Consider the following 13769-nt stretch of genomic DNA (forward strand, 5'->3'; position numbering starts at 1 on the left):
ACCATGGTAACTATCATTTCCGGTGGCTGCTGGGAAGGGGTTGAATGAGGATGTGCTGCGGCTTCCGGGGAAAACGGGGCGAGGGCACCCTGTACCCCAAGGTGGTTCTGTATGTGTGGGGGGGGCTGTACTCCTGGGGATGCGGAGGGGAGGGACCGGGCCCCCTGTGCCCTGCAGGGTGGGCAGAGGAGGGAGCCTGTGCCAGGCGGGGGGGGGGTCTTGCATCCCAATTCTTGACGTGTGTGTTGCACCCTATCCTCGCTACAGCACTGTTGCTGGCTAGGTGGCCCTGCTTGGTACCGAAATACTGTGGCGTTAGGCCCATTAGAACTATTCAGGGTAGATAGTCCCTGCCCTTGCTATGGCAAGGCGATGAGAGCTGAGAGGGCGGAGCGATGACTGAGTGTTTGTGTTGGCTTAGATCCAGGGATAATTTGCTGGGCAGCAACAGTGCTGACTACTGTGCCTTGTAAACGCCACTTACTCCCCCCCTTTTATTTCTTTAATCCTAGGTTTTTGTGATGTGGGTGCCCCTCTCCGTAATCAATTCATGAGCATTAATAAACTGTCCCTTTTAGTTTGTAAATAATGTTATTAAACCCCATTAATAGGTTGTTTGGACGTGTTGAAAACTGCGTTGTGAGCTCTTCATGGAGGTGGAAAGTAATTCTAGTGTCAGCCAGGACTCTATGGCTAGCTTCACTGCCGGTGATGTGCTTATCCGTTCCACCAGCCTCCACACAAAAGAAAAACCCACTGGTGCTTGGACAGCAGCTACTGACTGCACTAGAAAAAAAGTTAAAATTTCAGTAAAGAAGCTTCGTGAAGTGGCTTCTCCCTACCAGGCAGATGATGCAGCTTTGATTAGAGACAAAACATCTTATATTCCTCCAGCATTGTCAGCAAACAAACCTCTGCCGAATAGATCAACTGTCACTACCTCCAGCAGTGTTACCCAGGGTATGTGATCAAACCCGATTTCTGTGACGTAATTTGTCTAGCCAGATCCCTTTTCCAGCATGTCATTTATGGGCGTATGTATATTAGGAACATTGTCCATAAAGATTGATATGAATTGGTTATACTTTTTTTAAAAATTTCTAACTGACCAGATGCCATTTATCCAGTTTTGTGAAATACTATTTTGTTTTTAACATGTTTTGTATAAAATATTTTAGAATGTTTTTCTAACTCTGTATAAAATGTCCCCAGACTTCACACACTTCTTAAATATTGCTCCAAATTCTGTGTAGTACATTCATTGTGATGATAAATTTGCTATTGGCTATTCATTATGATGAATTAGAAAGAAAGATATTCTATGTCTTGTACCTTTTGATCATTTTAGCCCTCTTTGTACCTACGTGGGGATTGTAGGTCCTTCTGTACCACTGTACTGCAGGAAAGATCACAGACCTTTTCATGCACTTGCAGCTTTCTCTGTCTTTAAAATGACAGATTAATTTGCTCTGAGAGTTGAAACTGATAGATTTCTCAATGTATGATGACCAAAACTTACTGAGATTAGAAAGAAGTATTTATTGGCAGTTTAGAGTAGAGAAAAAAGTCATGGAAATATGTTAAATATTACATGCTTTGTGTGGATATTTCAAAAAAAGTAATTCCAGTGACCCCTCTGTTTTGGTTACATAATGTTTGCATGTTTAGAGGGACACATTTAACTTGAAAGGTAGTCAGTTTTAAAAAAACTGTTTTAAAAAGAGTTTCAGATACAACAGCTGCACCTGGCTGTCCCTGGTAATTACTGTGATTACAATATTAAAATCGGATTTTTACAGTTTAGTTTTTTTTCTGTGGTGTTGCCTTGTGAAAGACACACAAACAGCTGAACCCAATTAACTACTTATACAGATGAAACAGTGAAACTGACAAATATACAGGTAAACCAAAAAAACCATAATATATTATTTCCTCTAATTTTTAAGTTCTGGTAATTTTTGGTGCTTGCTACAATAGTAAGTAAAGCATTTTCATGTTAGAAATTTTAATTATTTTTTTTTTAAGTTGATGACATCCCTTTAACAGTGTTTCTCCCTATGTTTCAAGTGTATCTTAGATGTCTGGCAGCTGAAGCTATATCTTATTCCCTGTCACCTAGAAACTACAGTAATGGGTTCATTTAAAATAGCTAAAACTGACACATACTGTGCCATGAATTTACTGGGCTAGAGTGTGCCTCTTATTTCCTTAGAAAATAAAGCTTTCATTGTTGATCAAAGGATCACACAACTTTACAAGATGTTATCCTTGTAATAGGACATCAGAATGCATTACCCCTTTAATTTATATTGATTTCATACTGAATTTGATCCCAAGTTGTCATTGCATCATTTGCAATTCTCATTTGCAGCAAGTTTCTGTTGTATGTCAAACAGGTTAATGTTGCATCTCAGGCATTGTTCATTAATATGCCAGTTCCAAGCTGACACTCAGCTCATTTGTGCAATGAAGGTCATTTTGTTTAGTTTAGATTTTTAAATCTACAGATATAGAAATGACTAAGATCTGGGACGGACTAATGATACCTGTCAAAGGTGCATAAACTATATGTGCATAACAACACTAAAGTCTCTTTTATTTTAGCTGTCCGAAGTATGTTGGCTGAAAGAAGTTCAGAACATCTTCTTTCAGTAGAAAATGATTTAGAATCCACACCATTATCACAGAAGGTAAGAAGAGTTACTGTTCTGTTCCTGATCCTACAATCCTGAAGTGTATGCCATACTTCCATCTTAAAAGGTTATATATATGATCCAAATGTTAGTACATCAGCAAACTACCTCTCTCTCCCAGGGGCTTATCTGACATCGGCTCTGTTCCCTTGAAGACTTCTGCATGTGCTTAAGTTTATGCACTGGAAGTATTGAAGTCAATACACATGCATAAGTCTTTGCAGGATCCAGAGCCTTCATATTCTCTTAACCTATCTAGTATGTAGTGAGTATGAATGCATCGTTTTCTTATGTTCCACCTATAGCAACTGTTTTTTCAAATTACAGTGTAATTCTTCCTATGAAATTTCTGCTCCTTGAATAGCACAAATCAATATGATTTCCTGAAGACCTTTAATATTATGATTATAGTTTGTTTTGCTTCCTGTCATCGTTCATTTAAATAGACATTAGTTCATATCAATTTATTGAAATTTCTTTAATGTTTTGATGTGACCCTTTCTAGCTCAATTAGTTTCTCCTTTTATATTTGCTATATTTTCTGTAGTCTGTATTTGTTGAGATCTGTTTTATGCAAATCCATTGTACATGGCCATGCGTAAGAATAATATTCTCCTGTGGTGTGAAGGACTGCAGATGGGTTTCTGTATGTCTCAGAGTAGATCCACTGACAGTTTAGTAGTGGCAAATAGGACTGGTAGCTATTAGCTCTACTCATAGGCTGAAGTAGTGACTATAGAGCAGTGGTTTTCAACTTGTGGTCTGCAGACCCCTGGGGGCCTGAAGACTGTTATCTAAAGGGCCTGCGAGATGTGACTTTGAAAATAAAGTTTCAGATCCCAGAAAAAGCATTCCATTTTTCTGATCAATGAGAAGTATGTGAATACTCCCACCTACAGGTCAAAACTCAGAAGTATAGTCATTACCATAGAAGCCCACAATTAGCACCCTTTCTCACATTGTGTCAACTGCTGTGCAGTATATATGCAAAACTTATAGTTGAATTCTGTTCAGTCAGTTTTCAGTCTAAGACTTAAAGAGTACAACAGTTTAAATTTCTAAAGGGGTCCATGCCTCCATTTGAAAGTTTTTAGGGGTCCGCAAATGAATAAAGGTTGAAAACTACTACTGTAGAGTACTGTTCTGCCGATCCACCTCAAAGTTTAGAGTATGGTGGTGGATTTTTATCTCCCCAACCCAACCAGTAGAGCATGATTATTCAAGGTTTATCCTAGTGAAATAAATTCCATTATATGGCCCTAGTCCTGCAATCACTTATGCATATGCTTAACTTTATGTGCATGAGTAGTAATGATGAAATTCATTGGGACTGCTTGCACATGTTAAGATGAGCACATATGTAATTTACATCACTATTAATGAGTTATTTGTATAAAATCCTTTGGCCATCAATGTGCAAAATAAACGCCTTAATATTGAGATTACTTCTTATTTTTAGTCTAGATGCATTACTGTCCAGAAAAATTCACGATCAATATTATTCTAAGTTAGAGGGTACACATAGTAGGGTCTCTGAACAGCAGCTTGTATTACTTCAGTGTGGAAGTCTTTATGCCCACATGTTCAGCAGTCCTGCCTATTTCTGAAACTTTTGGATGCTGATAAAAAATGAGACATACTTTACTGATTTATAGTTGCATACTATATTTCTTTTGTGTTTTGAACATATATAATAAACAGTTTTAAAAATTTAAATTCTTCTTGTTACATGTTGTTGTTATTTGTTTTCCTCTGACGCCTATCCCTAAAGGATTACTCTAAGGAAGCTGCAGTAAAAGGAGTTCCTTTGCAAGTAATGGAAGATGGAAATAAACCAGAAGGTAAGACAAAATATCAGACTTCTATAACCATTGTTAAGAAAACAGCTGTTTTGGAAAATAGCTATAAAATATGTTTGTTTCATATCTTCTCATTCAGTATAAAAATTGTTAGTCAAGATGCTGCAGTTCATGAGTGTCACTAGTAAAATGAAGATGACTTAAATCCTTGCTTTTTAACAGTGGGAGTTCTATTCTGTTTCATTCTGTACTTTACCATACGAGGTCATACACTATGCTCATCACTGTAGTATCCGAGCACCTTCCAGTAGTGTATTAAACTGCATTGCCAGAAATCTTGGCAGCCTCCTAGTACTGAAGTGGTGCATGCCTTTTAGTAGAATATTCAAGAGCTTGCAATTTTTGTTTCCAAGTGCTTGTTTGGTGACATTAGCATGAGGGTAGTAACTGCTGCAGTGAGTGTGCATATTTTTGCAAGCAATCAATTTCTAGGAAAAGCGGTATCTTTTAAAAATGAGATTTGTTTGGAATCAGCTTTTTGAAAATGGGATTTGCATTTTAATTAAATTGGTCAGTTTTGTCCCCTAAATTATATATATTTTTTAAAATTAATATGTATAAGACTTTAACAGCACTGGTAACATTGCAATTTCATCTTTTTTGGTGATTTTTCAAGTTTGGACTTCTGAAAGGCATTTGACTTGGTATTGCACAACATATTGATTAAGAAATTAGAACAATACACAATCAACATATCCCATTAAATGGTTTAAAAACTGGCTAATTGATAGGTCTCAAAGCATAATTGTCAACAGGGAATCATCATCAAGCAGATGTATTTCTAGTGAGGTCCTGCACAGATTGGGTCTTGGCCAGTGTTCTCTCTAATTTTTTATGTCCACATGCAGAATGCATTTTATTATGTGCACCAATATGGAGGTGATGTGTGGTGGGGCCGAGGGGTTCAGAGAGTGGGAGGGGGCTCAGGGCTGGGGAACAGGGTTAGGGTGTGTGTGGGGGTAAAGGCTCTGGCTGAGGGTGTGGGCTCTGGGGTGAAGCTGGGGATGAGAGGATTTGGGTGTGGGAGGGGGCTCAGGACTATGGCACAAGGTTGAGGTGTGGGGGTTGAGGGCTCCGACTAGGGGTGAAGGCTCTGGGGTGGGGCCAGGGAAGAGGGCTTCAGAGTGTAGGAGGGGGTTCAGGGTTGGGGGGCAAGAGGGTGAGAGCTGTGGCTGGGGGTGCAGGCCGTGAGGTAGGGCTGGGGATGAGGGGTTTGGGGTAATGGGGTGCAGGCTGGCCTGGAGCTGCAGCGGGGAGAGAGGACTATGCAGTTTACAGGGAACTTAGGTCTTGGCCCTACACTATTTAACATTTTTTATCAATAAGCTGGAAGAAAACATCATTACCCATAAAGTTTGCAGATGACAGAGATTGGGGAAGTGGTGAATAATGAGGCAGAGAGATCACTGATACTGACCTAACGGGATTGCTTGGTAAGCAGGACTCAAGCAAACAATATATATTTCAGAATGGCCAAATGTCATACTTAGGATGGGGGCTGTATCCTGAGAAGCAATGATTCTGAAAAAGACTTGGGGGTCATGGTGGATAACCAGCTGAGCGTAAACTTCCTGCGCAGTGCTGTGGCCAGAAGTGCTAATGTAGTCCTTAGATTAGCTGGCCGCAGGTTTCCCACCACTGACTTAGATGCATGAGCAGAGAAATCTTGAGTAGGAGTAGAGAGTTATTACCTCTGTATATTTGGCATTGGTGCAAGCACTACTGGAATCCTGTGTCCAGTTCTGGTGTGCACAATTCAAGAAGGGTGTTGATAAATTGGAGAGGGTTTAGAGAAGAACTATGAGAATGATTAAAGGATTAGAAAACGTGCCTTGTAGTGATATAGACTTAAGGACCTCAATCTGTTTAACTTAAAGAGAAGGTTATGGGTGACTTGATCACAGTCTGTAAGTACCTATATGGAGAAAAGAAACTTGATAAAGAAGGCTCTTCAATCTGACAAAGTTATAAACACAGTCCAGTTACTGGGAATTGAAGCTAAACAAATTCACATTGTAAAGAAGAAATATGTTTCTAACAGTGAGGGTAATTAACCATTGGAACAACTTATTAAGGGCTATGGTTGATCCTCCATCACTGGAAACTTTTAAATAAAGATAAATATATGCTCTATTTCAAACAGGAATTAATTCAGGGAATTCCTATAGCCTAGCTATGTCGGAGGACAGACTAGATGATCACAATGGTCCATGCTAGCCTTCTATGAATGTTTTGTTCAGTTCTAAATAAGCTATTTAAAAAAAAGTTATTCATCTATAACAGGCCTGCACAACATGCGGCCCTCGGAGGCTCACTGTGCGGCCTGCGACGGGGAATCAAAGGGCTCTGGGCTGCCAGCAACTGCGGGGAGCCCAGAGCCCTTTAAATCCCAGCCGCGGCAGGAATTCAAAAGGCTCTGGGCTGCCCGCAGTGGCGGGGAGTCCAGAGTTCTTTAAATCTCAGCCGTGGCCGGGATTCAAAAGGCTCTGAGCCTTCTGCAGCTGCTGGGAGCCCAGAACCCTTTAAATCCCAGCTGCAGCTGGGATTCAAAGGGCTCTGGGCTACCGGCTGCGGCGGGGAGCCCAGAGCCCTTTAAATCCCAGCCATGGCAAGGATTCAAAAGGCTCTGGGCTGCCAGCAGCTGCGGGGACCCCAGAACCCTTTAAATCCCAGCCGCGGCCGGGAATCAAAGGGCTCTGGGCTGCCCGCAGAGATTCCCAGCCGCTGCTGAGATCTAAAGGGCTCAGGGCTCCCCGGCGGCTGCAGGCAGCCCAGAGCCCTTTGAATCCCGGTCGCAGCTCCAGCGGATGGGCTGGGGCTGGGATTTAAAGGGCTCGGGCTCCCCTCAGCGGCAGGAGCTCTGGGCCCTTTAAATCCCTGCCCCAGACCTGCAAAGCTCCGGTTTCCCCCAGCCGCCGGAGCCCCAGGCCCTTTAATTTGCCCCTGACAGCTCCCAGCCACCTCTTCAGCTGGGAGCCCCTGATTGATTTAAAATCAAGTATGACCTACCCACCCCCAACCTTCCTTTTTGGCCCACTGCGGTTTTGGTGGGGCGGTGCTGGGGAAGGAGGGTTTGTTTCTGCAGGGCTGGGTGGTCCTGGGGGTGTGTGTGTTTCCATGGGCTGGGAGGTCCTGGGGGGAGGGTGTTTCCACGGGGCTGGAGGGTTTTGGCCCTCAGGTGTTTTCTCTGGAGTAATGTGGCCCTCGCCACTTTACGAGTTATGCAGGCCTGATCTATAATTTGTGCTGCATTTTACTAAGTGATGCATCGAACATGAAAGGAGTTTATAACCAAAAAGTAAACTACATTTTAAAACTCTTTTAGCTTTAATAATCAGATGTTAGTATAGGCAAATAAATCTGTTTTTAATATTTCACTCTCACCTTTTAATTACATATCATATGGAATATCTGCACTAAAAAAGCCTATGTTCTATGTAAAATTGTTAGCTCTTAAAGACATAATTATAGTCTCTTCCCTGAGCATTGGCAGTGGTTTTGCTATCAGTGAGTTTTTTAATAAATATTTGTTGGAAGAAATAATTGAAAACACAGTATCAGAGGGTAGCCGTGTTAGTCTGGATCTGTAAAAGCAGCAAAGAATCCTGTGGCACCTTGTAGACTAACAGACGTTTTGGAGCATGAGCTTTCGTGGGTGAATACCCACTTCCTCAGATGCATGTCATTGAAATTGAAATTGAAAACACAGTTATCCTGATAATACTTAAAACGATGGTTCGGAAGCTAACTGCCCAGACATACAAAACTTCTTTCTGAGTTCTTTTCAATATCATGAAGGAAAACCTTTTAAAGGTCTCATTATGTGGATGTAATTCTAAAAATACTGATTTAGGATGAAATTTTATAGTGTTATGCAGGAGTTCAGGCTAGATTAGAGGTTCCTAAACTGGGACATGTCCCCCAGAGGAACATTCGAGGGGGTGTGGTAGGGTCCGGGCCAGCCCCCATCAGGGGCAAGGAGGGAGTGCCACTCAGCCTCGCTCCTGGCCCCGCCTTCAGCCGCAGCCCTGGCTCCTTCCCTGCCCCCAGCTTTGGCCCCTAACTGCAGCTTCTGCTCCCAGCCCTGCACCCAGCTTCAACCCCCAGCTGTGGCTCTGCTCCTAGCCCTGGACCCGCCCGCAGCCTGGACTCCTGGACGTGGCTCCATTCTGGCCCCAGCTGCAGCCCCACCCTTGGCTCTCTTATTCCTGTCTGCCCCTGGCTCCCGGGGGGCGTGGGAGGGAGGCAAGGGGAGGGAGTGAGACGGGGTGGGGGGGGGATCGCAACTATGAAAAGTTTGGGGACCACTGGGCTAGATGATCATAATAGTCTCTTTCTGGCCTGAAATCTATCTAAAAGAAGATTGTGTGTGTTTTTTCTCTGTTTAGTTGTCAAACTTAAGAGAAACTACAGCCCCTTTAAGGATTGGTGCAAGGGTTGGATTGTTGCTATGGGAACCTACTTACAACTAAACAAGTTGTGAGAGATTCCTTCTGTTGAGAGTTTGGTGCCTTAGGTGCAATTTGGAGGAGGGGTAGGTTGTGTAATCATAAACTGAAGCGCCATGTAGTCAGGTAATGGTCCTGTAGTAAATTGCTAAAATGTTTACTTCACTTCATTTTATGATAAATTATTACTTTCCTCTAATAGTTTTTCTTAATTTCTTTCAAAATGTATTTGATTCTTTTGAGAGTAACTGCTATGAATTCTATTCATAATGCTTTTGTCCCTCTCCTACATGCATGTAAAATAAATTTGTAAATCCTAAATTCCTTGTGAGAACACATCAGTTCTTGAACTTTTCTGTCTCTGGGTATCCCTGTATATAGGGATAACTGTTAGATTCCTGTAGCTTATATTGGTTGTATAAAAGTGAATAATTTAAAACTCACTGTTTCCATGTTGAAAAAATGAGTTTAAATTAATTAATTAAATTAATAAAATATAAATATTTTTCCCAATCCTAATCTCTTATTTAAATCAGAGATGCCAATTTTTAAAGTATAGTTTTACGCTGTAGGCTGTAAAACAACTGTAAAAAGGAGCATGCAGTGTATTTGCAGCCGAGTTGGTCCCAAGATATTAGAAACAAGGTGGATGAGGTAATAGCTTTTGTTGGACCATCTTGTGTTGGTGAGAGAGACAAGCTTTCGAGCCACAGAGAGCTCTTCCTCAGGTCTGGGAAAGATACTCTAGCATTATAGGTTGTCACAAGGCAGTCACTCTATATCTCACCTATTAGTCCTCATTGTCAAAGGAAACCTGCACAACACTTTCAAAAGATGAGCTTGGGAGCATAAAGTCGTTACTCTGCTAGAAAGTGAAACTCGCAAACTGAACAGAGACTGGGTTTATGGCTTATTACAACAGTCTGTAACCCACTAACCTCCTCTTTTTGTCCTGTGATTGCAGAGGTGTTAACAAGCCACTCTATCTTGAATAGTCCCTTAGAATATGTTCTAACTACTTACGCAAAACAATCTGTTCCACTGTGCATTTAATTGAGATGCTCAGAGTTCCTTTTCCACTCCTGAACAAGAGCTCTGTGTGGCTTGAAGCTTGTCTCTCTCACTGACAGAAGTTGGTCCAACAAGAGATACTACCTCGCCGACCTTGTCCCTGTAGAAAGAAGATCCATGGTTGTACTTGAACGATTTTCAGATTCTGTGTGCTCAGCTTACATGTATAAAGATGTGTCTAACTGCCAGCCTTGCAAACTCAGTCTGGAATCCGTCAGTGATTCTTCCTGGATTGTTCATTGTCACCATGGGGCAAATTCTGACCTCAGTCAACCTTTGCAACCCCATTGCCCTCAGTGAAGTTGCACAGATTACCCTTGGGTAATCAAAGAACAGTGAAATAGGAATGCGTACCCCCCACCCCCTTTAAACACTGAGATGAGCAGATATAACTGAATATGTACAAGGATCGGATTTGTAGAGTAACAAAGGGCATCTTTAAACCTAGTCACTTTTTAGAACATTATTGAGGAGGAGACCCCATTGTGAATTACCGAATTTCACAAATTGATAAATAAGTAAATAGTTAAAAATGAGTAAGGTTAATGCATTTCAAAATTTACTTTGTTCGTTGCTTATCAAGTGCACTTTAACCTTATCTGATACTACCTAGTATATTAAGAAAAGAAAAGATCCACCTTCTGTGGAGCCCTCAGGGTGGGGTGAAGAGGGCCGAGCCCTTCTTATCAAGGTGCAGCATATGTGTTTTGTTAAATAATGTACAGTTGTATCGATAATGAGATCTTACTACAGCTACAATTTCTGTTAAATCTATGCAGATTAGCAATATGCATATTAGCAAGGTTGTATTGTAACATAGTTTAACTGTCTGTGGCAAGCAGTGCTGCTTCCTCTGAATTTTCAAGATCCTATACTAAGTAAACTTGTTGCAGCTTGCTTATGACTATTGGATTTGGGGTCCTCTGTGATGCACAATGGGAGAGAATCCTGATTATGGGTCTTCTAGAGCAGGGGTGGGCAAAGTACGGCCCTGGGGCTGCATCTGGCCCTTCAGACGTTTTAATCCAGCCCTCGAGCTCCCGCCAAGTAGCAGGGTCTGGGGCTTGCTTCGCTTCAGTGCTCCAGCCAGGGAGCAGGGTTGGGGGCTTGCCCCACTCAGCACGTGCTGTGGCTCTGCGTGCCCACTGGAAGCAATGGCGTGTCCCTTCTCCGGCTCCTACACATAGGGGCAGCCAGGGGCTTCTGCACACTGCCCCTGCCCCAAGTACCACCCCGGAAGCTCTCATTGGCTGGGAACTGAGGCCAACGGGAGCTATGAGAGTAGTGCCTGTGGATGAGGCAGCACGCAGAGCCGCCTGGCTATGCCTTGGCGTAGGAGCTGGAAGGGGGACGTGCTGCTGCTTCCAGGAGCTGCTTGAGGTAAGCACCACCCAGAGCCTGGACCCCTGACCCCCTCTCGCACCCCAACCCACTGCCCCAGCCCTGATTCCCCCTCCAAACCTGTTGGTCCCAGCCCAGCGCACTCTCCTGCACCCCCAACCCCTCATACCCAGCCACACACCAGAGCCTGCACCCCCAGCTGGAGCCCATACCCCTACCCCAACCGCCTGCCCCAACCTGGAGCCCCCTCCTGCACCCCAACCCCTAATTTTCTGACCATTCATGGCCCGCCATACAATTTCCATACCCAGATGTGGCCCTTGGGTCAAAAGTTTGCCCACCCTTGTTCTAGAGCATTTGATGGTGGGTGAAGGCTTTTGTTGTACTTGATGATAGTACAAGAAAAACTAATATTAATACCATGCAGTTTTAGTTCATTTTTGTTTATTAGAAAGTTTTGGTTAGAGCTTGCACAATTTAAATGTATATGTCATGTGGTGCGCACATTCAAAACTGTTATTTTTTTGACAGCATTCTTAAATTCTTCAATGCTTTATGTGAGAGAAAATAAATTTATAGTTATTTTCAGAGCGCATTGGGTTGTCTTATCACTGAATATTTTTAAAACGCAGTAGTCAACGATACTCAGATTTTTTTAGCCCTATGTTAAATGATGCTTAATATTTGTCTTTTCACAACATAAAGCCATTACCTGTGAAGAAAACATTTACACTCTGAAATCATGTGGCTTGTATATTCAGCTGTGATGTACTTTATACTAAATTTCTACATGTTACTGAAGTAACTTTTTTTACCACCTTTATAAAAGGAGACCTGAAAATTAAATTGACAAAGTATATATTATATTCTTGTTTCACAGACGGTGATATATTTATTTCTCAGTACACTACTGGAGAGAAAGAAGCTTTACGCGCTGTATTAAAGCAGAGGTAAGTTTGAGCTGTTAATAATGTCCCAGCTGTTAAGTTTCTATTAAGATATGTGGTTCCTGGTTTCCCTGATCCCTCTTAGTAGCACTGGTAAAAGGAAAATAGTTCTTCATTCTCCTCCGTTAACATTCTGTTTATACTTGTGGAAGTATTTTTTCAGAACTCATTTTCTGGTTTGAAGTCTATTTGCCCTATAGTGTCTTTACTATTTTGTACAATTTTTTTTCTTTAGTGCTTTCAAAAACCTTTTGGAATAATGCCTTAGTGTTCCAGAAAGGGGGCAGGAATTGTTCTTTTTTATTTAGTGCCAAAAGCATGCTAGGCATTTTACAAACAAAGAAAGAGATAAGGTCCGTGCCGCTAGCAGCCTTCAACTTGGACTGTAGCCTGGTTACAGACTGCTTGAATAAGGTCAAGTCTATACCACAGTCTAGAACTGCACGTGTAATTGAACTAGGTGACAGCCAGCATGTAACCCCGTTGTGTGTCATGGTGGCAGTCATACAGACCATGCCCTTAATATTACAAACATTAACAAATGGTACCTCTGTAACAAATCTTTATTATCTTGTTGCAATAAAGATTTAAATAAAATTCTGTAGTGTCAGCTGTGTGGGAGAAATGTGTAATTTTTCTTTAAAGGAAGTTTATTGTTGGAGAAGCCATAAATGCATGTATGGGTCTGACCCAAGGACCTCTTGATGCCAATTGGCAAAAGGGTACAGGGGTACATAAGAGTTGCAGGAATTCCCTGGGTCTGATATCTACATGCTGGCCCAGCAAAGAAATGTCATGTAAGGTTGGTAATGAAAGTCTGTGTCATACTGGAAATCATAATAATTGTGAGATGCATGTACAGAAAATATGTGAAATTATGTATAGATACTAAAAATTATGTTCTTTAGGTCTGAGAGTTAAGACAGGTCACCAAAAGATAATCCACGTACTCCTGGCGGGGAGATAGGAAGAGATGCTTATCTCACTCTGGCTGGTCATGTGCAAATTAAGTATTATGTGGTTCTCCGTGGATGCCCATTTACAGACCAAGCAAAATACCAATCAATAGGTTGTGGAGGTTGCAGGAAAAAACAAAACCAGCAAGAGTTATCCTGCTTAGGAGTAGGACAGTGAACTTCTGAAACTATACCTGGGTGCAGATGAACCCCCAAGTTATTCCTTCATTCTGTGAGGACAAGTTGCCATTGGAGCCTATCTTATGAGAAGGGATTTCATCCAACCTGACTGAAAATGCTTGGAAAAAGACTTTCTGTATGCTATCTTGTAAGGGATAGGGAATGCCTTTGTGTATTAAGCTTAGGCGTAGAAAGCATGTTATGATTCTGTTTTATATGTAACTATTTGTTCACTGTATTCTCGTTCTTTCACTTGAATCTCTGTTCTTTGATA

General features: G+C 41.9%; 1 protein-coding gene across 1 annotated transcript in view; it reads left to right on the forward strand.

The window, feature by feature from the left end:
* The first annotated feature begins 25 nt into the window (after positions 1-25).
* KIAA0586 (KIAA0586 ortholog) overlaps positions 26-13769 on the forward strand; it is a 137433-nt gene continuing 123689 nt past the window's right edge. The window contains 5 exon segments of the mRNA XM_030558475.1: positions 26-101; positions 612-960; positions 2605-2690; positions 4465-4534; positions 12293-12362. Of these exon segments, the coding sequence (XP_030414335.1) occupies positions 651-960; positions 2605-2690; positions 4465-4534; positions 12293-12362 (536 nt within the window). The 5' untranslated portion in view covers positions 26-101; positions 612-650.

The sequence above is a fragment of the Gopherus evgoodei genome, chromosome 4, assembly GCF_007399415.2.
Source record: "Gopherus evgoodei ecotype Sinaloan lineage chromosome 4, rGopEvg1_v1.p, whole genome shotgun sequence".
In the NCBI taxonomy this organism is placed as follows: domain Eukaryota; kingdom Metazoa; phylum Chordata; order Testudines; family Testudinidae; genus Gopherus; species Gopherus evgoodei.